General features: G+C 42.5%; 1 protein-coding gene across 6 annotated transcripts in view; it reads left to right on the forward strand.

Moving 5' to 3' along the window:
* The window catches only part of LOC110486820 (rho GTPase-activating protein 17), a 56056-nt gene that overhangs the window by 4532 nt on the left and 24178 nt on the right, over window positions 1-27346 (forward strand). For all 6 annotated transcript variants that reach the window (XM_090197139.1, XM_090197138.1, XM_090197142.1 and 3 more), the window contains exons 2-7: window positions 10260-10299; window positions 21582-21686; window positions 23425-23501; window positions 23920-24031; window positions 24142-24218; window positions 25072-25189. In XM_090197139.1, the coding sequence (XP_090053265.1) occupies window positions 10260-10299; window positions 21582-21686; window positions 23425-23501; window positions 23920-24031; window positions 24142-24218; window positions 25072-25189 (529 nt within the window). The remainder of the gene's footprint in view (window positions 1-10259; window positions 10300-21581; window positions 21687-23424; window positions 23502-23919; window positions 24032-24141; window positions 24219-25071; window positions 25190-27346) is intronic.

Below are 27346 nucleotides of genomic sequence, written 5' to 3' on the forward strand. Positions count from 1 at the left end.
GGACACCTGCAGGAATGACACCTGGAGGAATGGGGTTTTCTCCAATCAGCATCCCGGATTAGATCCACCGGTTGTATAATGATTCATACTGTAGACTCACTTCCAACCCTGTGTCTTTATAGTAGTGCTATACGCCTTACAAGAGAAGCTAGTCATTCTGTTCTGGTACTGTAGTTACAGTGCCTTGCGAAAGTATTCGGCCCCCTTGAACTTTGCGACCTTTTGCCACATTTCAGTCTTCAAACATAAAGATATAAAACTGTATTTTTTTGTGAAGAATCAACAACAAGTGGGACACAATCATGAAGTGGAACGACATTTATTGGATATTTCAAACTTTTTTAACAAATCAAAAACTGAAAAATTGGGCGTGCAAAATTATTCAGCCCCTTTACTTTCAGTGCAGCAAACTCTCTCCAGAAGTTCAGTGAGGATCTCTGAATGATCCAATGTTGACCTAAATGACTAATGATGATAAATACAATCCACCTGTGTGTAATCAAGTCTCCGTATAAATGTACCTGCACTGTGATAGTCTCAGAGGTCCGTTAAAAGCGCAGAGAGCATCATGAAGAACAAGGAACACACCAGGCAGGTCCGAGATACTGTTGTGAAGAAGTTTAAAGCCGGATTTGGATTCAAAAAGATTTCCCAAGCTTTAAACATCCCAAGGAGCACTGTGCAAGCGATAATATTGAAATGGAAGGAGTATCAGACCACTGCAAATCTACCAAGACCTGGCCTTCCCTCTAAACTTTCAGCTCATACAAGAAGAAGACTGATCAGAGATGCAGCCAAGAGGCCCATGATCACTCTGGATGAACTGCAGAGATCTACAGCTGAGGTGGGAGACTCTGTCCATGGGACAACAATCAGTCGTATATTGCACAAATCTGGCCTTTATGGAAGAGTGGCAAGAAGAAAGCCATTTCTTAAAGATATCCATAAAAAGTGTTGTTTAAAGTTTGCCACAAGCCACCTGGGAGACACACCAAACATGTGGACGAAGGTGCTCTGGTCAGATGAAACCAAAATTGAACTTTTTGGCAACAATGCAAAATGTTATGTTTGGCGTAAAAGCAACACAGCTGAACACACCATCCCCACTGTCAAACATGGTGGTGGCAGCATCATGGTTTGGGCCTGCTTTTCTTCAGCAGGGACAGGGAAGATGGTTAAAATTGATGGGAAGATGGATGGAGCCAAATACAGGACCATTCTGGAAGAAAACCTGATGGAGTCTGCAAAAGACCTGAGACTGGGACGGAGATTTGTCTTCCAACAAGACAATGATCCAAAACATAAAGCAAAATCTACAATGGAATGGTTCAAAAATAAACATATCCAGGTGTTAGGATGGCCAAGTCAAAGTCCAGACCTGAATCCAATCGAGAATCTGTGGAAAGAACTGAAAACTGCTGTTCACAAATGCTCTCCATCCAACCTCACTGAGCTCGAGCTGTTTTGCAAGGAGGAATGGGAAAAAAATTCAGTCTCTCGATGTGCAAAACTGATAGAGACATACCCCAAGCGACTTACAGCTGTAATCGCAGCAAAAGGTGGCGCTACAAAGTATTAACTTTAAGGGGGCTGAATAATTTTGCACGCCCAATTTTTAAGTTTTTGATTTGTTAAAAAAGTTTGAAATATCCAATAAATGTCGTTCCACTTCATGATTGTGTCCCACTTGTTGTTGATTCTTCACAAAAAAATACAGTTTTATATCTTTATGTTTGAAGCCTGAAATGTGGCAAAATGTCGCAAAGTTCAAGGGGGCCGAATACTTTCGCAAGGCACTCTATATAGCTAGTCATTCTGTTCTGCTACTGTAGTTATATAGCTAGTCATTCTGTTCTTCTACTGTAGTTATAAAGCTAGTCATTCTGTTCTGCTACTGTAGTTATATAGCTAGTCATTCTGTTCTGGTATTGTAGTTATATAGCTAGTCATTCTGTCCTGGTACTCTAGTTATAAAGCTGGTCATTCTGTTCTGGTACTGTAGTTATGAAGCTACTCATTCTGGTACTGTAGTTATATAGCTAGTCATTATGGTACTGTAGTTATATAGCTAGTCATTCTGTTCTGGTACTGTAGTTATAAAGCTAGGTATTCTGTTCTGCTACTGTAGTTATAAAGCTACTCATTCTGTTCTGGTACTGTAGTTATAAAGCTAGTCATTATGGTACTGTAGTTATATAGCTAGTCATTCTGCTTCTGTAGTTATATACAGTGGGGCAAAAAAGTATTTAGTCAGCCACCAATTGTTCAAGTTCTGTGTTGCCCAGCAACAGCCCCAAAACATCACTGCTCTAGAGGAGATCTGCATGGAGGAATGGGCCAAAATACCAGCAACAGTGTGTGAAAACCTTGTGAAGACTTACAGAAACCGTTTGACCTCTGTCATTGCCAACAAAGGGTATAGAACAAAGTATTGAGATAAACTTTTGTTATTGACCAAATCCTTATTTTCTCACCATAATTTGCAAATAAATTCATTAAAAAAATCCTACAATGTGATTTTCTGGAATTCTTTAACAATTTTGTCTGACATAGTTGAAGGGTACCTATGATGAAAATTACAGGCCTCTCTCATCTTTATAAATGGGAGAACTTGCACAATTGGTGGCTGACTAAATACTTTTTTTGCCCCACTGTAGCTAGTCATTCTGTTCTGGTACTGTAGTTTATATAGCTAGTCATTCTGTCCTGGTACTGTAGTTATATAGCTAGTCATTCTGTTCTGGTACTGTAGTTATATAGCTAGTCAATCTTTTCTGGTACTGTAGTTATATAGCAAGTCATTCTGTTCTGCTACTGTAGTTATAAAGCTAGTCATTCTGGTACTGTGGTTATAAAGTTAGTCATTCTGTTCTGCTACTGTAGTTATAAAGCTAGTCATTCTGGTACTGTAGTTATATAGCTAGTTATTCTGTTCTGCTACTGTAGTTATAAAGCTAGTCATTCTGTTCTGCTACTGTAGTTATAAAGCTAGTCATTCTGTTCTGATACTGTAGTTATATAGCTAGTCATTGTGTTCTGGTACTGTAGTTATATAGCTAGTCATTCTGTTCTGGTACTGTAGTTATAAAGCTAGTCATTCTGTTCTGCTACTGTAGTTATAAAGCTAGTCATTCTGTTCTGCTACTGTAGTTATAAAGCTAGTCATTCTGGTACTGTAGTTATAAAGCTAGTCATTCTGCTACTGTAGTTATATAGCTAGTCATTCTGTTCTGGTACTGTAGTTTATATAGCTAGTCATTCTGTTCTGATACTGTAGTTATATAGCTAGTCATTGTGTTCTGGTATTGTAGTTATATAGCTAGTTATTCTGTTCTGGTACTGTAGTTATATAGCTAGTTATTCTGTTCTGCTACTGTAGTTATAAAGCTAGTCATTCTGTTCTGATACTGTAGTTATATAGCTAGTCATTCTGGTACTGTAGTTATATAGCTAGTTATTCTGTTCTGCTACTGTAGTTATAAAGCTAGTCATTCTGGTACTGTAGTTATAAAGTTAGGCATTCTGGTGCTGTAGTTATAAAGCTAGTCATTCTGGGGTGTGGGGGTTGGAGGATGGGTTTAAAACTCAACACACCAGAAGTCCATTGCTGTCGGGGTCGGCAACAGGTAGCCCGCGGGCCAAAACTGGCCTGCGAGGGATTCAGTTTATTTTATTTTATTTTTGAGTATAAAAAGACTGTAAAACCACCAAGAATTCAGCTTAATATTAGTTTAATTTAGGAATTAAGTTCCTAAGAGACATATGTGATTGGGTCTCAATGTAATTCAAGGTATGAAATTATTGTTAAAAGAATCGGCCCATAGATGAGTATACCAGTATTAATTTAGGCTTGATTAGTTTTACTGTAGATATGTTCACATAACACTGAACGAAGACTTTTAAAGTGTCGTTTCCAGTGAATGAATTAGGGTCTTTGTATTTCACCAGAGTGGTAAAGCTGTAGAACACCTCCCTCACTGTGCCTATGGTCTGGTGAAAGACTGCTGGAATACTCATCATGTCTGTGATACAGTAAATCAGAGATTGTAATGTAGTTTGCAGACCTGAGTCAATGGGAGGTCACTGTGTGTGTGTGTGTGTGTGTGTGTGCTTGCGTGAAGGGGGTGTATGTGTTTTGTGTGTGCGTGTGAGTAGCTTACAAGTGTGTGTTTTTGTGTGTGTATTTGAGCACACTCGTGTATGTGTTTATTTAATATATATTTGTGTGTATGCGTGGGATTGGCCTACACGTGTGTGTGTGGTGTGTGTGTGTGTGTGTGTGTGTGTGTGGGGGGGGGGGGGGGGGGGGGGGGTGTACTTGTGTATGTGTGTGAGTAGCCTATGTTTGTGTGTGTGTTTGTACACCAGTGCATGTCTGTTTATATTTATCTGTGTATGTGGTGAGCCTATATGTGTTACAGGTTAGCATAGTGATAAGAGCATCAGCAGTTATTTCCTACACTTGTCAAATTGCAGCAGTATGTTACTGGCTAATGTGGTCAGTCTGTTTTGCATTCCTTTCCTCCATATCTTAATTTCTGTTACTAAGCTTAAAGTATGTGTAGTATACTGCAATAATAACACTGTTGCTATGTATTATCTCTGAGGACAAAGCAGCTCTGAGAGACAGTACTGCATCACCAAATATGTAGACCACAGTGTACAGTTGTTGAATATGTAGATCACAGTGTAAAGTTGTTGAATATGTAGACCACAGTGTAAAGTTGTTGAATATGTAGACCACAGTGTAAAAAGTTGTTGAATATGTAGACAACAGTGTAAAGTTGTTGAATATGTAGACCACAGTGTAAAGTAGTTGAATATGTAGACCACAGTGTAAAGAGTAGTTGAATATGTAGACCACAGTGTAAAGAGTAGTTGAATATGTAGACCACAGTGTAAAGTTGTTGAATATGTAGACCACAGTGTAAAAAGTTGTTGAATATGTAGACCACAGTGTAAAAAGTTGTTGAATATGTAGACCACAGTGTAAAAAGTTGTTGAATATGTAGACAACAGTGTAAAGTTGTTGAATATGTAGACCACAGTGTAAAAAGTTGTTGAATATGTAGACCACAGTGTAAAAAGTTGTTGAATATGTAGACCACAGTGTAAAAAGTTGTTGAATATGTAGACCACAGTGTAAAAAGTTGTTGAATATGTAGACCACAGTGTAAAAAGTTGTTGAATATGTAGACCACAGTGTAAAAAGTTGTTGAATATGTAGACAACAGTGTAAAGTAGTTGAATATGTAGACCACAGTGTAAAAAGTTGTTGAATATGTAGATCACAGTGTAAAGAGTAGTTGAATATGTAGACAACAGTGTAAAGTTGTTGAATATGTAGACAACAGTGTAAAGTTGTTGAATATGTAGACCACAGTGTAAAGTTGTTGAATATGTAGACCACAGTGTAAAGTTGTTGAATATGTAGACAACAGTGTAAAGTTGTTGAATATGTAGACCACAGTGTAAAGTTGTTGAATATGTAGACAACAGTGTAAAGTTGTTGAATATGTAGACAACAGTGTAAAGTTGTTGAATATGTAGACCACAGTGTAAAGTTGTTGAATATGTAGACCACAGTGTAAAGTTGTTGAATATGTAGACAACAGTGTAAAGTTGTTGAATATGTAGACCACAGTGTAAAGTTGTTGAATATGTAGACAACAGTGTAAAGTTGTTGAATATGTAGACCACAGTGTAAAAAGTTGTTGAATATGTAGACAACAGTGTAAAGTTGTTGAATATGTAGACCACAGTGTAAAGTTGTTGAATATGTAGACCACAGTGTAAAGTAGTTGAATATGTAGACAACAGTGTAAAGAGTAGTTGAATATGTAGACAACAGTGTACAGTTGTTGAATATGTAGACCACAGTGTAAAAAGTTGTTGAATATGTAGACCACAGTGTAAAAAGTTGTTGAATATGTAGACCACAGTGTAAAGTTGTTGAATATGTAGACCACAGTGTACAGTTGTTGAATATGTAGAGAACAGTGTAAAGTTGTTGAATATGTAGACCACAGTGTAAAGTTGTTGAATATGTAGACCACAGTGTAAAGTTGTTGAATATGTAGACCACAGTGTAAAAAGTTGTTGAATATGTAGACCACAGTGTAAAAAGTTGTTGAATATGTAGACCACAGTGTAAAGAGTAGTTGAATATGTAGACCACAGTGTAAAGAGTAGTTGAATATGTAGACCACAGTGTAAAGTTGTTGAATATGTAGACCACAGTGTAAAAAGTTGTTGAATATGTAGACCACAGTGTAAAAAGTTGTTGAATATGTAGACCACAGTGTAAAAAGTTGTTGAATATGTAGACCACAGTGTAAAAAGTTGTTGAATATGTAGACCACAGTGTAAAAAGTTGTTGAATATGTAGACCACAGTGTAAAGTTGTTGAATATGTAGACAACAGTGTAAAGTTGTTGAATATGTAGACAACAGTGTAAAGTTGTTGAATATGTAGACAACAGTGTAAAGTTGTTGAATATGTAGACAACAGTGTAAAGTTGTTGAATATGTAGACCACAGTGTAAAGAGTAGTTGAATATGTAGACCACAGTGTAAAGAGTAGTTGAATATGTAGACCACAGTGTAAAGTTGTTGAATATGTAGACAACAGTGTAAAGTTGTTGAATATGTAGACAACAGTGTAAAGTTGTTGAATATGTAGACCACAGTGTAAAGTTGTTGAATATGTAGACCACAGTGTAAAGTTGTTGAATATGTAGACAACAGTGTAAAGTTGTTGAATATGTAGATCACAGTGTAAAGTTGTTGAATATGTAGACAACAGTGTAAAGTTGTTGAATATGTAGACAACAGTGTAAAGTTGTTGAATATGTAGACCACAGTGTAAAGTTGTTGAATATGTAGACAACAGTGTAAAGTTGTTGAATATGTAGACAACAGTGTAAAGTAGTTGAATATGTAGACCACAGTGTAAAGAGTTGTTGAACCACAAGAGATAAATAGGATGGTATGTCCCTCCTATGAGATGAATAGGCTTGATTAGGTCTTTGCTGGTGCATGACTGCTGCACCACCAAGCCCACAACCCCTCAGTTTATCCATAACCATGTTGCACTGAGGCTTTGAAACTTACCCCCAGAACAGAGTCTCTTCAGCAGACACTGGCTAACATGTTCCAGTGACTGGATAGATAGATAACCAACCTGATAGACAGAGAGCAAGGGGTTCCTGTTTAGAAGCTTGACAGAGAGTCTCTGTAACAAAGCCGTGGGGCTCAATATGTGGATAAGGTAAATAAAGAGGAAGAGATGTCTTTCTAACCCAAGTCTATATGTAACCATTACTCAGCATATTAAGATGGTAAGCTGATATGAAGCTAAATTGAATGACCTAAGAAGTGGATGTATGGGGTGGTTGTGACTCTGATGAGTCGATTGGTCTGATCTTTCTACATATGTTTAATTTGTTATTCAGTGTTATAGTCTCTCTTCTCCCAGGGTCCTGACTGTAGCAATGCAATCAAGATGTCTATTCTTAGAATAATGCCTGCTAGCTCAATGCAGTTATTCTAGCTCAATGCTAATTCATTATAGATTGTTTTGCTCCGCTCTTAGCCTCCTACCTCCCCAGGCCAACCAATGGCCATGTCTTCTCAGTAACGAGATACTTTACTGCATGGTCTGTGTGGATATTCTGGTTTGAGCTGTCATTTGTCTGGTCTAGATGATATCAGGGCTTGATTTATGTGGCCTTTACAGATTAAGATATATCCATCCCTAGTCTCTCTGGTTGATTTTAAACTTCACCAATTAAAGGGATGGTTCAGCGATTTAACAAAAAACTAAGTGTAGATTTCAGTCACTCCTTGTCCATAGACTGCTTTCAAGGTAAGGGAGCAAACATGTAAATATGTAAAATCGCTGAACTATCCCTTTTATACAATTCTGCTACTTTCAGTGGGATAGATCATAGACACAGTTTCTATTTGGTGTACTATATACCAGCGATACCATTTACAGTAAAGCAGGGGCTTGGTACAGTAATGTGCAGGGTATAGTAAGTTATTATTTCAGTGGGTTACAACAGTATTAGGTAATAGATGTGTGTGTGTGAGTGGGTTAATTGATCCCAATGAGCATTACTGTAGGTTGTTGGCCCAGACTCCGGTAAGAGGAGAGTGCCCTCTGGGGAAGATGGTGTGTGTGTGTGTGTGGCTGTACGTGCACACGTGTGAGTGGGGGGGACCTAAGTTTCTGTAGCAATCCTGCTGGCTCAGCAGTATCACAACCCTCTAAATGGTGAGCTAATGATCACTTCACTATCACAACCCTCTAAATGGTGAGCTAATGCTCACTTCACTATCAGAACCCTCTAAATGGTGAGCTAATGATCACTTCACTATCAGATCCCTCTAAATGGTGAGCTAATGATCACTTCACTATCACAACCCTCTAAATTGTGAGCTAATGATCACTTCACTATCACAACCCTCTAAATGGTGAGCTAATGATCACTTCACTATCACAACCCTCTAAATGGTGAGCTAATGATCCCTTCACTATCAGAACCCTCTAAATGGTGAGCTAATGATCACTTCACTATCAGATCCCTCTAAATGGTGAGCTAATGATCACTTCACTATCACAACCCTCTAAATTGTGAGCTAATGATCACTTCACTATCACAACCCTCTAAATGGTGAGCTAATGATCACTTCACTATCAGATCCCTCTAAATGGTGAGCTAATGATCACTTCACTATCACAACCCTCTAAATGGTGAGCTAATGATCCCTTCACTATCAGAACCCTCTAAATGGTGAGCTAATGATCACGTCACTATCAGATCCCTCTAAATGGTGAGCTAATGATCACTTCCCAACACACAACACGTCTTTTGTTAAGTGCTGAGAAAATCTAGTGCAGGGACCACCACTCCACTGGATTAAAGGGAACTGTGTGTTATTACAGATGTAGGGATAGGTCTATGGAGAATATTGGATGTTATTTCTTTCCACAGTGAATGATGGTGTTACGATTGGTAGGCTGTGTTTCCCAAAAGGTGGATCAGGAAGATCAATATGGGTTTCTCTTGCACCTGATTCGTTGTTGCTGAATGCTAGATTGCGTCGACGAACAGTTTTCGCTTATTGGGTCTCAAGAACATTTGAATGGCTTTAAGTCTGTCAGTGCCAAGAAAACCCTTGAAACCACAGCTGTATGGGATAGTGCATTTTGGTTTTGGAATAATGTCAGGAAACTCTCCACTCCTCTCTCTCCTCCAACATACTAGTTGACTGGTGGGTATTACATGTTTAAGACATCAACAGACCTCTCACCTCCTGCTGTTGCCATAACAAAGGCTGGAATTCAGGAAACAGGAAGTGTATGTTCTAACAGGGGTATGATCTAACAGGCCCTTTCCCTGGAAACAGCCACAGGCAGAGGTGTGGAGTGTCGGTGTGTATGAGTGAGTTAGGTCTACTTGTGATGTTTGTTGTGCAGGGTAGTCCAGGGTGAGTTTCCTGAAAGCTTTCTTTCTCTCGTCGACCCAGGCCCAGACCACTCATAGCATAGCAGAAAGTATTTTGTTGCTGTAGGGCTGCCGGCTGCGTTGTCTAGAGAAATAAAGTGCAATGTTAGCTATGACGTTACCTATGACTTGCCCCTAATCAGTAAGACAGGCTAGTCTTCATTACCTGTCGTAGTATTGGCTCAGAGATGGAGAAGTAGAGAGACACTATTTACTCGGCCAGTCTCTGTTCATTCTCTTTCCACTGCAACTTTACTCTTGCTAAGTTGAAATAAAGTGGAGTTGCAGGCTTACAGCACCACTACAGTACCACAATAGTTCACGTATTAAGTCTTTCAGTCACTCCTGGAATTGCATAGTTGTTTTAATCAGTAGAGAAGTCTTATAAACTGTGAGAGAGTGTGATCTGGCACAACTCTGACACAGGCCCTGCACTACAGTTGGGCTCAGTTGGCCTTTCCATACCATACGATATCTTAAATACCACCATGTTGCAGGTAGAAATACATGTATAGAACTGACACCATTTTCTATTCTTTACAACTGAGAAGTGTTTCTGTAGCCTGGTTGAACCAGACTGAACGCTGCACTCACCATTGTTTCTGGTGAGCGTACAGTTCAGTCAGGTTTAACCAGGCTAGCATTTCTGATCTACACACTGCACTTATATTGGAACTCTCTGTAATGAATACGCCCTATTATGTCTGCCTATCTGACCTTTGACCTCTTATGTGTTTTCCTCCACAGAGCCGAGAAGACTGAGGTGCTGAGTGATGACCTTCTACAGGTGAATATTAGTATTCTGTCTCCTGCTTCCACTTTATATTCAGTCAAAGCAGCCTTAGACACTGTCAAGTAAAATGCAACCATTAACATACAGTATGACTTGTGTTGACTGGGTGTAACGTGATGACTTGTGTTGACTGGGTGTAACGTGATGACTTGTGTTGACTGGATGGAACATGTGATGACTTGTGTTGACTAGATGGAACATGTGATGACTTGTGTTGACTGGGTGTAACGTGATGACTTGTGTTGACTGGGTGTAACGTGATGACTTGTGTTGACTGGGTGTAACGTGATGACTTGTGTTGACTGGGTGTAACGTGATGACTTGTGTTGACTGGGTGTAACGTGATGACTTGTGTTGACTGGGTGTAACGTGATGACTTGTGTTGACTAGATGGAACATATGATGACTTGTGTTGACTAGATGGAACATGTGATGACTTGTGTTGACTAGATGGAACATGTGATGACTTGTGTTGACTGGGTGTAACGTGATGACTTGTGTTGACTGGATGGAACATGTGATGACTTGTGTTGACTAGATGGAACATGTGATGACTTGTGTTGACTGGGTGTAACGTGATGACTTGTGTTGACTGGGTGTAACGTGATGACTTGTGTTGACTGGGTGTAACGTGATGACTTGTGTTGACTGGATGGAACATGTGATGACTTGTGTTGACTGGATGGAACATGTGATGACTTGTGTTGACTAGATGGAACATGTGATGACTTGTGTTGACTGGGTGTAACGTGATGACTTGTGTTGACTGGGTGTAACGTGATGACTTGTGTTGACTGGATGGAACATGTGATGACTTGTGTTGACTAGATGGAACATGTGATGACTTGTGTTGACTAGATGGAACATGTGATGACTTGTGTTGACTAGATGGAACATATGATGACTTGTGTTGACTGGGTGTAACGTGATGACTTGTGTTGACTGGGTGTAACGTGATGACTTGTGTTGACTGGATGGAACATGTGATGACTTGTGTTGACTAGATGGAACATGTGATGACTTGTGTTGACTGGATGGAACATGTGATGACTTGTGTTGACTGGATGGAACATGTGATGACTTGTGTTGACTAGATGGAACATGTGATGACTTGTGTTGACTGGATGGAACATGTGATGACTTGTGTTGACTAGATGGAACATGTGATGACTTGTGTTGACTAGATGGAACATATGATGACTTGTGTTGACTAGATGGAACATATGATGACTTGTGTTGACTGGGTGTAACGTGATGACTTGTGTTGACTGGATGGAACATGTGATGACTTGTGTTGACTAGATGGAACATGTGATGACTTGTGTTGACTAGATGGAACATGTGATGACTTGTGTTGACTAGATGGAACATGTGATGACTTGTGTTGACTAGATGGAACATGTGATGACTTGTGTTGACTAGATGGAACATGTGATGACTTGTGTTGACTAGATGGAACATGTGATGACTTGTGTTGACTAGATGGAACATGTGATGACTTGTGTTGACTGGATGGAACATGTGATGACTTGTGTTGACTAGATGGAACATGTGATGACTTGTGTTGACTAGATGGAACATGTGATGACTTGTGTTGACTAGATGGAACATGTGATGACTTGTGTTGACTAGATGGAACATGTGATGACTTGTGTTGACTGGATGGAACATGTGATGACTTGTGTTGACTAGATGGAACATGTGTTGACTAGATGGAACATGTTATGGGAGTAACGGGAGTAATTTAATTTAGTGAACCTGTGATTGTTTCTGAATTACATAATGCATTGCCTTGTAAACTTGGCAAGACAAGTTGGCTAAAGCAGAACCGTTTGTTTCAAGCCATGTTATCAAGTTCACAGTCTACCTCCATCTTCATAACCCCTCCTAGCAGAGAGAGATGCAACATGAGTCATTTAGTGATGAGGGATTTAGTCAATGTACACACACAGAAACACATCCTGTCTATTTTTGGTAAGAAATCTTGACTCTGGTCTTGAAACAAGGCTGTTGGCAAGGGTTTGTTGTTGTGTCTGGTTTTCAGTGATGCGCTGCCAGGTGCGATGTGTGAGAAAGACGGTTACCATGTTTTTCCAATCAGAACAGACTGTGGCAGCTTGTTTTACTCCAGAACACATACTGTGTCCATGATGTGCCAGGGAGAACAACATGGCAGCTGAATAAAGTGGCTGAGTATATGTTCACTGAGAGGAGGAGAGAGAGAAAGTATGTTAACTGAGAAGAGGAGAGAGAGAGTGTATGTTAACTGAGAGGAGGAGAGAGAGAGTATGTTAACTGAGAGGAGGAGAGAGAGAGAGTATGTTAACTGAGAGGAGGAGAGAGAGAGTGTATGTTAACTGAGAGGAGAGAGAGAGTATGTTAACTGAGAGGAGGAGAGAGAGAGTATGTTAACTGAGAGGAGGAGAGAGAGAGTATGTTAACTGAGAGGAGGAGAGAGAGAGAGTATGCTAACTGAGAGGAGGAGAGAGAGAGTATGTTAACTGAGAGGAGGAGAGAGAGAGTATGTTAACTGAGAGGAGGAGAGAGAGAGTGTATGTTAACTGAGATGAGGAGAGAGAGAGTGTATGTTAACTGAGAGGAGAGAGAGAGTATGTTAACTGAGATGACGAGAGAGAGTGTATGTTAACTGAGAGGAGAGAGAGTGTATGTTAACTGAGAGGAGGAGAGAGAGTGTGTTAACTGAGAGGAGGAGAGAGAGAGTGTATGTTAACTGAGATGACGAGAGAGAGTGTATGTTAACTGAGAGGAGGAGAGAGAGTGTATGTTAACTGAGATGACGAGAGAGAGTGTATGTTAACTGAGAGGAGGAGAGAGAGTGTATGTTAACTGAGAGGAGGAGAGAGAGTGTATGTTAACTGAGATGACGAGAGAGAGTGTATGTTAACTGAGAGGAGGAGAGAGAGTGTATGTTAACTGAGAGGAGGAGAGAGAGAGTATGTTAACTGAGAGGAGGAGAGAGAGTGTATGTTAACTGAGAGGAGGAGAGAGAGTGTATGTTAACTGAGAGGAGGAGAGAGAGTGTGTTAACTGAGAGGAGGAGAGAGAGTGTATGTTAACTGAGAGGAGGAGAGAGAGAGTGTATGTTAACTGAGAGGAGGAGAGAGAGAGTATGTTAACTGAGAGGAGGAGGAGAGAGTGTGTTAACTGAGAGGAGGAGAGAGAGTGTATGTTAACTGAGAGGAGGAGAGAGAGTATGTTAACTGAGAGGAGGAGAGAGTGAAAGAAAGTGAGTCTCCATGCTCTATTGAATAGACATTGTCTTTAAGAGAGAGAAGGAGTGTGTTAAAAGTGGAGCAGAGGAAGTGAAAGTGGGAGTGTGAGTGCCAGACAACTCTACACACCTCTCTCAGCTCTTCATAAAAATGACTTGAGTCACACTTTTAGGACCTGCCTTAGTGAACTGTGAACCTAAGCTTGTCTTAATATTCACACAGCATAAGCACCTGGTTAACAGTGACAGTTTCTAGGACTGAATAGACAAACAGAACAGGAATGGATAGGGATGCTGAAACTACATAGACAGTGAACAATGTATAGAATCCGTACTTACTGGTTATTATCACAATGCACTATGGGATTTTAGGCTGACTTTAGGCTGAGTTGAAGGTATTGACTATAAATAAGAGACTGCATCTCAATAGTCAGGAATGGCTTCCTTTCCTCCACTCCTCTGCTCTTATCTTCATAATCACAAACTGAAATAACATAACAGGTAAAAGTGATATGGAAAGGAAAGTGAAATCCAATCTTTCACATATGAATGACCATGATGGAGGTACTTACTGTAAATTGAGGCCGAGGAAACTGATTACAAATATTGAAACACATCCTAACTCCCTGCTATACTGACTGACTCTTCCTTGGTGAGAATGCAGTAAGAAGCTGTTTACATGTATTGAGACACATCCTAACTCCCTGCTATACTGACTGACTCTTCCTTGGTGAGAATGCAGTAAGAAGCTGTTTACATGTATTGAGACACATCCTAACTCCCTGCTATACTGACTGACTCTTCCTTGGTGAGAATGCAGTAAGAAGCTGTTTACATGTATTGAGACACAGCCTTTAACTCCCTCAAGACTCTCCCCTGGGAAGAATTCAGGAGATATGGATTCCCTCCCACAACTTCTCCCTCAGCTAAACTTTGCTCCTGCAGAAGTGCTTTGTGCTGCCCAAGACACTCCTACTATCTATTTCCCCTGCTCACTGGAATGTGCTTCACTAGTTGAATGCTAATGTCTCTTTGAGTGTGAGGGCAGTCCAAGTCAGGGCTATGGTTCGTATCACATGGATGACAGTCTAGTTCTAGCATTCAGAGTTCCTTTCTGGAGCCTGGCGGGTTTTATACAGGCATTTTCACCCTTGAAGGGTAATGCCTGCATATACAAATGCAAGTATGCCTACATGTACACACAAACACACACATTATGTTCTTCTACCCTCGTGGGGACCTAGCCCTTACCATAACCCTAACCTGTAGCACTAACCCTTATCCTAACTCCAAACCCTTAACCTAACCCTAACCTGTAACACTAACCCTAAACCTAACTCCGAACCCTTAACCTAACCCTAAATCTAACTCCGAACCCTTAACCTAACCCCTAAGCTTAAATAACCTTTGTCCTCATGGGGTTGTGGGAAATGTCCCCACAAGGTAGAATTTTCCTCGTTTTACTATCCTTGTGAGAACTTTTGGGGATTTTTGTCTTGCCCATTCACCCTCTGAATGACACACATACACAATCCATGTCGAATTGTCTCAAGGCTTAAAAATCCTTCTTTAACCCGTCTTCTCCTCTTCATCTACACTGATTGAAGTGAATTTAACAAGTGACATCAATAAGGTATCATAGCTTTTACTCTATTTCACCTGGTCAGTCTGTGTCATGGGAAGAGCAGGTGTTCTTAATGTTTTGTACACTCAGTGTATACAGGCATGTCTATACACATATGCCTGCATATACAAACACAGGCATACACATAAACAATGACACCGTAAACAAACAGACAGAGACAGATGGCAGACACATTCAATTAATGTCAACAGATACACTATAATATACAGATATAACCCACAGGTTGCTGTTTGCGGGTGGATAGCTCAATATGTCAAGAGAGACCAGATACTGTAACTCAATATATCAAGAGAGACCAGGTACTGTAGCTCAATATATCAAGAGAGACCAGGTACTGTAGCTCAATATGTCAAGAGAGACCAGGTACTGTAGCTCAATATGTCAAGAGAGACCAGGTACTGTAGCTCAATATGTCAAGAGAGACCAGGTACTGTATCTCAATATGTCAAGAGAGACCAGGTACTTTAACTCAATATGTCAAGAGAGACTAGGTACTGTAGCTCAATATGTCAAGAGAGACCAGGTACTGTAGCTCAATATGTCAAGAGAGACCAGGTACTGTAGCTCAATGTGTCAAGAGAGACCAGGTACTGTAGCTCAATATGTCAAGAGAGACCAGGTACTGTAGCTCAATGTGTCAAGAGAGACCAGGTACTGTAGCTCAATATGTCAAGAGAGACCAGGTACTGTAGCTCAATGGGTCAAGAGAGACTAGGTATTGTAGCAAATGGCATGCAGACATCTTGTAAACCTCTAGTTTACCACAGATGATTCATTCATAATGTTAGCCTTATCCATCTGGCAAGTTACAGGTGTGTCTGCTTGCAATGTGTTTTATTACCCAACTCCAGAAAGGATAGCCCTCCCTACACCATAGGGTTTAGTCTATAGATACAGTCACAGTTTCCTTGTTCTATTATGGTCTAACAAGGCACAGCTCAATTTTGTTTAATCCACTTTATTTATCTCCAAGGGGTAGATATTAGTGTGCAGATCACGTTCAATAACATGATACATTACCAACTTTCCTCAACATGCACTGAATGTTAGTTTAGCCTGTTGAAATGTGGCACTTTAGTTATGCAGGGCCTCTGTGTATTTAAATGGCTAAGTGGTCATGTTGTTTGGACATGTTTGAATCAGTAACAGGAGAGGAGCTGGCGTTGTCAGACCGGCCCGTGTCTGTTGGAGTGGACTGACACCTGGGAAAAAGATGTTGGGAGAGGCGAGGTCAGTACAGGTGCATCAAAGCAGGGACCGAGAGACTGAAAAACAGATTCCATCTCAAGGCCATCAGACTGTTAAATAGGCATCACTAGCTGGCTACCACCCGGTTATTCAACCCTGCAGCTTAGAGGCTGCTGCCCTAGACATGGAATCACTGGTCACTTCACTTTTTGATTTCACCTTTATTTAACCAGATAGGCCAGTTGAGAACAAGTTCTCATTTACAACTGCGACGCGACCAAGATAAAGCACAGCAGTGCGACACAAACAACACAGAGTTACACATGGAGTAAACAAACGTACAGTCAATAACACAATAGAAACAAATCTATATACAGTGTGTGTGTAATAATGGAACACTAGTGACTTGAATAATGTTTACATACTGATTTACTCATTTCATATGTATATACTGTATTCTATTCTACTGGATTTTAGTCAATGCCACTCTGACATTGCTCGTCCTAATATTTATATATTTCTTAATGCCATTGTTTAACTTTTAGATTGATGTGAATTGTTAGATACTACTGCACTGTTGGAGCTAGGAACACAAGCATTTCATTACACCCACAATAACATAACATCTGTTAAATATGTGTATGTGACCAATAACATTTTATTTTGTTTGAGAGAGATGGGTGGGGGAAGGGGAGAGAGAGACACCAAGAGAAAGGGAGAGAGAGAGAGAAGCTGTCTCAGAGGACAAAGCCTAAACCCCACGTCAGCACTGCTCTGACTCACTGCACTGGATGTTCCATATTTCCTTTGAGCCAGGGTCAGGGGTCAACTGGCTGCTCATTCCACTGACTGTTTTTACTGGCTACTGATCTGGGCTGTCTGCTGGAAAAAGACATCCTCAATAATAGGCCTGTAAACCTTTAAACATCATTACACATAATGGAGGGAGGAAGGTGAGGGTGGGGTCTGTGTGTATGTACTCCTTATTTCATCTCTCGCCAGCTTTCAGGCCAGTCTCCAGGCCAGTCTCCAGGCCAGTCTCCCGGGCAGGGTGTAATACTATATATTGTTCTGTTTATCTGTCTGTCTGTTTCTTCCCATCAGTAGTGCTGAATGAGACCAGGGCTTGTTTTCAGAAGTCACTTCTCCATTGCTGTTATTGAACTCCTTCTCTTTTGACCACCACCTTCTGTCAAAACTCAAGGCTGTGTCCCAAATGGCACCTTATTCTCTGTATAGTGTACTAATTTTGACCAGAACCCTATGGGCCCTGGACAGAGTAGTACACTACTGGTATGGGGGTGCCATTTGGGACGCAACCCTACTCCGGCACCCTGGCACCCAGTGATGAGGGTCTGGATACACATTACAGTTATTACTAGCAGACATGAATCACTGCCCAGGATCACTGTTACACTGAATCAATTGGATCCAGAGAGAGAGCGCTTCACCCCAGCTGGCATGGAGAAGCAGCTGGAGGGAAATGCATGGGATTGAGAGTGTGTGGTGGAGAGTGCCAGAGAGAGAGAGAGTGCACCAGAGAGAGAGAGAGAGAGAGTGCGCAAGCGAGAGAGCCAGAGAGCGTGATCGTGAGATCAAGAGAGAGAGAGCGAGAGAGAGAGTGTGTGAGAGAGCTCTCCCAGCCAATACCGTGGCTGCAGAACCAGCTTGGTGGTTACAGTGAAACAGAAGAGGAAGAAGACACTTAGCAACAGAGAACAACACACTCATACTGAAATTTTATCAGACTACTGTGGACTGTATAGGCAAATCACTATCCTCCAGAACCCCCTCCTTTAGTTACACACATGGCGTTGGGATTTCATTTGCTTGGAATAAGATCGTTTGCTGACTGTAATACTTTTGCTCATAGTCCCATACAGGAAGTACACTAAGAAGGCCACTGTGTGTGGACCTCATAAACACATGTTCAAGTTAAAACCCCCTGCTTCACTTCCTTTTTATACAGTAGTTTAGTTTGTAGACTCTAATAGTTTGTTGAATATGATGATTTATTTACAGGCTCATACTAAAACAACATAATTTAGGGCATTCAAAGTCAACTCTGGACCTGGAAGCCAGTTCCACAGCACCTTTTCATTGTTCCCCTCTAACCATGTAGTGATTTAGACCTGGGACACCAGGTGTGTGGAATGAATTATCAGCTACAAGTGAAAAGCATCAGGCCCCGGACCTCGTAGAGGGAGAGTTAAATAGCCCTGCTATAGGGGATGGAGCACACAGGCACATCTTTAGTCTGTACTAAGATCCCCTCATTGTGTTTCCTTTTCGAGGTTGTGGACTGGAACAGTTTGATATGACTATTTGATCACAGCCCCATACCAGAAGTAGACTGAAATAGAGCACAGTGGAGTGAGGGTGTGGACCCTATATCCATATCTCCATTCTTCCCATCAACAACACCATCATTGGATCACTTCCCCTTTTTAAAGTTTGTGGGTGTGATATTGTGCTGTTGAAGGGGATAGTGGGCTATGGAAGGTGATATTGTGCTGTTGAAGGGGATAGTGGGCTATGGAAGGAGATAGTGGGCTATGGAAGGGGATAGTGGGCTATGGAAGGAGATAGTGGGCTACGGAAGGGGATAGTGTGCTACGGAAGGGGATAGTGTGCTATGGAAGGTGATAGTGTGCTATGGAAGGTGATAGTGGGCTATGGAAGGTGATAGTGGGTTATGGAAGGTGATAGTGGGTTATGGAAGGTGATAGTGGGTTATGGAAGGTGATAGTGGGCTATGGAAGGAGATAGTGGGCTATTAGTGGGCTATGGAAGGGGATAGTGTGCTATGGAAGGTGATAGTGTGCTATGGAAGGTGATAGTGTGCTATGGAAGGTGATAGTGGGCTATGGAAGGTGATAGTGGGCTATGGAAGGTGATAGTGGGCTATGGAAGGTGATAGTGGGCTATGGAAGGGGATAGTGGGCTATGGAAGGTGATAGTGGGTTATGGAAGGTGATAGTGGGCTATGGAAGGTGATAGTGGGCTATGGAAGGTGATAGTGTGCTATGGAAGGTGATAGTGGGCTATGGAAGGGGATAGTGGGCTATGGAAGGTGATAGTGGGTTATGGAAGGTGATAGTGGGCTATGGAAGGTGATAGTGGGCTATGGAAGGAGATAGTGTGCTATGGAAGGTGATAGTGGGCTATGGAAGGGGATAGTGGGCTATGGAAGGTGATAGTGGGTTATGGAAGGTGATAGTGGGCTATGGAAGGTGATAGTGGGCTATGGAAGGTGATAGTGTGCTATGGAAGGTGATAGTGGGCTATGGAAGGTGATAGTGGGCTATGGAAGGTGATAGTGGGCTATGGAAGGTGATAGTGGGCTATGGAAGGGGATAGTGGGCTATGGAAGGTGATAGTGGGTTATGGAAGGTGATAGTGGGCTATGGAAGGTGATAGTGTGCTATGGAAGGTGATAGTGGGTTATGGAAGGAGATAGTGTGCTATGGAAGGTGATAGTGTGCTATGGAAGGAGATAGTGGGCTATGGAAGGTGATAGTGGGTTATGGAAGGTGATAGTGTGCTATGGAAGGTGATAGTGGGCTATGGAAGGTGATAGTGTGCTATGGAAGGTGATAGTGTGCTATGGAAGGAGATAGTGGGCAATGGAAGGTGATAGTGGGTTATGGAAGGTGATAGTGTGCTATGGAAGGTGATAGTGGGTTATGGAAGGTGATAGTGGGTTATGGAAGGAGATAGTGGGCTATGGAAGGTGATAGTGGGTTATGGAAGGAGATAGTGGGCTATGGAAAGTGATAGTGGGTTATGGAAGGAGATAGTGGGCTATGGAAGGTGATAGTGGGTTATGGAAGGAGATAGTGGGCTATGGAAGGTGATAGTGGGTTATGGAAGGTGATAGTGGGCTATGGAAGGTGATAGTGGGCTATGGAAGGAGATAGTGGGCTATGGAAGGTGATAGTGTGCTATGGAAGGTGATAGTGGGCTATGGAAGGTGATAGTGTGCTATGGAAGGAGATAGTGTGCTATGGAAGGTGATAGTGGGTTATGGAAGGTGATAGTGGGTTATGGAAGGTGATAGTGGGTTATGGAAGGTGATAGTGGGTTATGGAAGGTGATAGTGGGTGTGATAGTTTGCTGTAAATGTAATACATCATTCTTCTGCTTTGCATTGATAGAGTCCTTGTATTAACTGTTCACTGATCATAACACCCATAGAGAGCAATATATCCCTTCTCAAATTCCCATAGATTCATCTGTTCTTCATACGCATATCCCTCTAACCTGTCTTGCATTAATATTAATATAATCTAATGTAGCCTAGTTCTGCTCCCTGCAGAGAGCACTATCTGTATCAATCCTGCTGGTTCTTCCTCAACAGCCCCCCATCTGTCTGTCAGCTGACTGTTAAGACACATTATGTAGGGATGTGAATAACCGTTACTAGGCGGCAACCAGGAGGAACCAGCCAGTCAAAACAGCTTCTTCCACTCAATCCTTCACAGAACTAGGTCTATAACCATTATGCAATGGACATACAGTGTATCTATTTGAATGAAACAGAAATGCAAAACATTGGTACAACAACGGTATAGATCAGGGTTGTCAGCAGGGTACCTCTCCAGGAACAGTGTTGGAGTTAAAACCTACAGGAGGGTAGCTCTCCAGGAACAGGGTTGGAGTTAAAACCTACGGGAGGGTAGCTCTCTAGGAACAGTGTTGGGGTTAAAACCTACAGGAGGGTAGCTCTCCAGGTACAGTGTTGGGGTTAAAACCTACAGGAGGGTACCTCTCCTCGAACTGGGTTGGATAAAACCTACAGGAGGGTAGCTCTCCAGGTACAGTGTTGGGGTTAAAACCTACAGGAGGGTACCTCTCCTCGAACTGGGTTGGATAAAACCTACAGGAGGGTAGCTCTCTAGGAACAGGGTTGGAGTTAAAATCTACAGGAGGGTACCTCTACAGGAACAGGGTTGGAGTTAAAACCTACAGGAGGGTAGCTCTCCTCGAACAGGGTTGGATAAAACCTACAGGAGGGTAGCTCTCCAGGAACAGGTTGGAATTAAAACCTACAGGAGGGTACCCCTACAGGAACAGGGTTGGAGAGCACTGATATAGAGAAAGACTATATTGCTATTGTGTGTTTTGTGACAGTGTGTGTGCTTGTGATCATTTGTGTTTCTTCTGACCTAGTTTCTTCTGATGATCATGAGCGTGAATGTGTGATTGCAGATCGAGAGGCGCATGGAGCTGGTCCGTCTGGTGTCCCACAACGCACACAAGAGACTGGTCACCTGTCTACAGGGTCACATCGGAACGGAGGCAGAAAAGAGACACGTAAGGACAATCTCCTTCGCTACCTCCTTCTCATCCAATATTATCACACCTCTCCTCTTCTATCTGTCCTTCTCTACCTCCTTCTCATCCAATATTATCACACCTCTCCTCTTCTATCTCTCCTTCTCTACCTCCTTCTCATCCAATATTATCACACCTCTCCTCTTCTATCTCTCCTTCTCTACCTCCTTCTCACCCAATATTATCACACCTATCCACTTCTATCTGTCCTTCTCTACCTCCTTCTCATCCAATATTATCACACCTCTCCTCTTCTATCTGTCCTTCTCTACCTCCTTCTCATCCAATATTATCCCCCTCTCCTCTTCTATCTGTCCTTCTCTACCTCCTTCTCATCCAATATTATCACACCTCTCCTCTTCTATCTCTCCTTCTCTACCTCCTTCTCATCCAATATTATCACACCTCTCCTCTTCTATCTCTCCTTCTCACCCTCTCCTCTTCTATCTGTCCTTTTATATCTCTCCTTCTCACCCTCTCCTCTTCTATCTCTCCTTCTCTACCTCTCCTTCTCACCCTCCCCTCTTATATCTCTCCTTCTCTACCTCTCCTTCTCACCCTCTCCTCTTCTATCTTTCCTTCTCTACCTCTCCTTCTCACCCTCTCCTCTTCTTTCTCTCCTTCTCTACCTCTTCTATCTCTCCTCTACCTCTCCTTCTCACCCTCTCCTCTTCTCTCTCCTTCTCACCCTCTCCTCTTCCTTCTCTACCTCTCCTTCTCACCCTCTCCTCTTCTATCTCTCCTTCTCTACCTCTCCTTCTCACCCTCTCCTCTTCTATCTCTCCTTCTCTTCCTCTCCTTCTCTTCTCTCTCCTTCTCCCCCTCTCCTCTTCTATCTCTCCTTCTCTACCTCTCCTTCTCACCCTCTCCCCTTCTCTCTCCTTCTCTACCTCTCCTTCTCCCCCTCTCCTCTTCTCACCCTCTCCTCTTCTATCTCTCCTTCTCTACCTCTCCTTCTCAGCCTCTCCTCTTCTATCTTTCCTTCTCTACCTCTCCTTCTCACCCTCCCCTCTTCTATCTTTCCTTCTCTACCTCTCCTTCTCACCCTCTCCTCTTCTATCTTTCCTTCTTTACCTCTCCTCTTGTATCTCTCCTTCTCAGGGAGAAGTGTTGTGAACAGCTCTTACCTCGAACTCAGACATCCACATTAACCACATACTAATGTCAATGAAAGATGTGCAATTACTGTCATTTTTAGTTATTTCATGTTAGGGTTTGAGCGCTAGAGAAGTTCCCCAAGTTCGCCGTCATCTCAATGTTCTCTCTCCTCTGCAATCACTACACAGCATGTCTCAGTAAATAGAGGATAGACTCAGTGGACATACATGTGGAGTAGGCCTCTCCAAACCCTCCACTATCTTTCCAATCCTCTGTTAGCCAGACCCGCCCCAGTGATGCAACATTACTGATATGACTGGCATTACTGTCATCACTTTCACTGCAGAATTGTCTCCTTATCTCGTGTTCGATACATGGACCTTTATAATTCCGAATAGACTTGCCTAGAACTGGCTGAGAGTTTGTGTTTCGAGGGGTGGACACTTCGCTAGTCTCATTAGTATATTTTCTAACACGTCTCCCCCCAGAACTTAGAGCATCTGACGCATAATACAACATTTTAGTTCTGGGTGTCCGAGATGAAAGATGATACAGTAACATGTCTTGTGTTGAGCAATATAACTACAAATCCCATGATGCCTTGTATTTCCTGCCACAGAAAAAGCTCCCTCTGACAGCGCTGTCCCAGGCCATGCAGGATGGAGGAAGCCAACTGGGGGAGGAGTCACTGATTGGGTGAGTGTGGAGCAATGACAGCAGACATGTATGGGGCCGGTTTCCCAGGTACAATGGAGATTCTCAATGCTTCTTATTCCAAGAACAGGCTACATCTGTGTTTGGAAAACCAGACAATGATATCTATGGTTTGAACATGGTTTCTACATGTTCAACATGCAGATTCAGAAAGATTCAGTTAGGGAAGTTAGTCCATAAGCACAGAACATGATGAGATCCCAGGACTAAACTAGTGAGAGTTAGTTATACAGGGATGGATATGGTTGTTTAAAAGGCCCCAAATGTGTTTGTGGTATTCATACAATACCTATTACTCAGAGCTTCACGTTGATAACAGTCTCTCTCTCTCCTCTTTCTCTCTGTTTATCTGTGTATATATGTCTTTACGTGTGTGTGTGTGTGTGTGTGTGTGTGGCAGTAAGATGATGGATGTGTGTGGGGAGGCAGAGAGCAGACTAGCGTCTGAGCTGATGCAACACGAGGTCCAGCTAGAGAGAGACATCCTGGAACCTCTCAACCAGCTAGCAGAGGTGACCACCAACACTCTCCATATCTTACCCTGGCATTGATAACACTGAGCATGCCAATGGTCATACTAATGATAATGACACCATTTATGATCTCTCCTTTACCTACCCAGGTGGACATTCCCAACATCCTGAGACAGAGGAAACAGCTGGCTAAGCTAGTCCTAGACTATGACTCAGCCAGAGCCAGGTACTGTACTAGAACCCCAGAGCCAGTTACTGGACTAGAACCCCAGAGCCAGGTACTGTATTAGAACCCCCAGAGCCAGATACTGGACTAGAACCTCGGAGCCAGTTAGTGGACTATAACCCCAGAGCCAGTTACTGGACTAGAACGCCAGAGCCAGTTACTAGACTAGAAACCCAGAGCCAGGTACTGGACTAGAACCCCTGAGCCAGGTACTGTATTAGAACCCCAGAGCCAGGTACTGTATTAGAACCCCTGAGCCAGGTACTGTATTAGAACCCCAGAGCTAGGTACTGTACTAGAACCCCAGAGCCAGCTCCTGGACTAAAACCCCAGAGCCAGCTACTGGACTAGAACCCCCTAGCCAGCTACTGGATTAGAACCCCAGAGCCAGCTACTGGACTAGAACCCCAGAGCCAGCTACTGGACTAGAACCCCAGAGCCAGTCACTGGACTAGAACCCCAGAGCCAGTCACTGGACTAGAACCCCAGAGCCAGCTACTGGACTAGAACCCCAGAGCCAGCTACTGGACTAGAACCCCAGAGCCAGCTCCTGGACTAGAACCCCAGAGCCAGCTCCTGGACTAGAACCCCAGAGCCAGCTCCTGGACTAGAACCCCAGAGCCAGCTCCTGGACTAGAACCCCAGAGCCAGCTACTGGACTAGAACCCCAAAGCCAGCTACTGGACTAGAACCACAGAGCCAGCTACTGGACTAGAACCCCCAAAATAAAGCTATGCCAAATACATGTTTTTATTTTGCAAAAGTTGTATGTGCATTTCTCAAGTAAAGATCTATGTTCACACATAGATGAGACAAAGTTCCACATCTCCATTATATTTTCTTTTTGTTCCAGGTGGTTGCAGGCAAGCAAGTCTATTCACTTTTCCACCAACTACCAGGCCACGGCCGCCAAGGTTGAGACTCTCAAAGACGAGATGGACGAGGCCCTGAACAAAGTGGAGATGTGTAAGGTACTGTAGGTAGTATTCATAAGTCTAGTTAGAATTTTTCAATGAAAAGGAACTGGTCACTCGCTAGCAACATACTGTAGTAACAAGACTGGAGAAACACTGTTGTTTTATAGATTGATTTGGGATAAAAACAGAACAGCTGTTTTTTACAGATTGATTCACCATATCAAGTGTCTCCACTGAAATCATGTCAACATGTTTTTACTTTCATAGTGTATTGAACTGATATCATTTATCATTTAAGGGAGATCTATTGGCACCAAATGTGCACATACAGCAGAGGATGTAATGGGTGGACAAAGTGGTACACATACAGCAGAGGATGTAATGGGTGGACAAAGTGGTACACATACAGCAGAGGATGTAATGGGTGGACAAAGTGGTACACATACAACAGAGGATGTAATGGGAGGACAAAGTGGTACACATACAGCAGAGGATGTAATGGGAGGACAAAGTGGTACACATACAGCAGAGGATGTAATGGGAGGACAAAGTGGTACACATACAACAGAGGATGTAATGGGAGGACAAAGTGGTACACATACAACAGAAGATGTAATGGGAGGGCAAAGTGGTACACATACAGCAGAGGATGTAATGGGAGGACAAAGTGGTACACATACAGCAGAGGATGTAATGGGTGGACAAAGTGGTACACATACAGCAGAGGATGTAATGGGTGGACAAAGTGGTACACATACAGCAGAGGATGTAATGGGTGGACAAAGTGGTACACATACAGCAGAGGATGTAATGGGTGGACAAAGTGGTACACATACAGCAGAGGGTGTAATGGGTGGACAAAGTGGTACACATACAGCAGAGGGTGTAATGGGTGGACAAAGTGGTACACATACAGCAGAGGATGTAATGGGTGGACAAAGTGGTACACATACAGCAGAGGATGTAATGGGTGGACAAAGTGGTACACATACAGCAGAGGATGTAATGGGTGGACAAAGTGGTACACATACAGCAGAGGATGTAATGGGTGGACAAAGTGGTACACATACAGCAGAGGATGTAATGGGTGGACAAAGTGGTACACATACAGCAGAGGATGTAATGGGTGGACAAAGTGGTACACATACAGCAGATGATGTAATGGGTGGACAAAGTGGTACACATACAGCAGAGGATGTAATGGGTGGACAAAGTGGTACACATACAGCAGAGGATGTAATGGGTGGACAAAGTGGTACACATACAGCAGAGGATGTAATGGGTGGACAAAGTGGTACACATACAGCAGAGGATGTAATGGGTGGACAAAGTGGTACACATACAGCAGAGGATGTAATGGGTGGACAAAGTGGTACACATACAGCAGAGGATGTAATGGGAGGACAAAGTGGTACACATACAGCAGAGGATGTAATGGGAGGACAAAGTGGTACACATACAGCAGAGGATGTAATGGGAGGACAAAGTGGTACACATACAGCAGAGGATGTAATGGGTGGACAAAGTGGTACACATACAGCAGAGGATGTAATGGGTGGACAAAGTGGTACACATACAGCAGAGGATGTAATGGGTGGACAAAGTGGTACACATACAGCAGAGGATGTAGTGGGAGGGCAAAGTGGTACACATACAGCAGAGGATGTACAGGGTGGACAAAGTGGTACACATACAGCAGAGGATGTAATGGGTGGACAAAGTGGTACACATACAGCAGAGGATGTAATGGGTAGGTAAAGTGGTACACATACAGCAGAGGATGTAATGGGTGGACAAAGTGGTACACATACAGCAGAGGATGTAATGGGTGGACAAAGTGGTACACATACAGCAGAGGATGTAATGGGAGGACAAAGTGGTACACATACAGCAGAGGATGTAATGGGTGGACAAAGTGGTACACATACAGCAGAGGATGTAATGGGTGGACAAAGTGGTACACATACAGCAGAGGATGTAATGGGTGGACAAAGTGGTACACATACAGCAGAGGATGTAATGGGTGGACAAAGTGGTACACATACAGCAGAGGATGTAAAATGTGGACAAAGTGGTACACATACAGCAGAGGATGTAATGGGTGGACAAAGTGGTACACATACAGCAGAGGATGTAATGGGTGGACAAAGTGGTACACATACAGCAGAGGATGTAATGGGTGGACAAAGTGGTACACATACAGCAGAGGAT

Source organism: Oncorhynchus mykiss, chromosome 13 (assembly GCF_057628025.1).
Source record: "Oncorhynchus mykiss isolate SJ-2025 chromosome 13, ASM5762802v1, whole genome shotgun sequence".
NCBI lineage: Eukaryota > Metazoa > Chordata > Actinopteri > Salmoniformes > Salmonidae > Oncorhynchus > Oncorhynchus mykiss.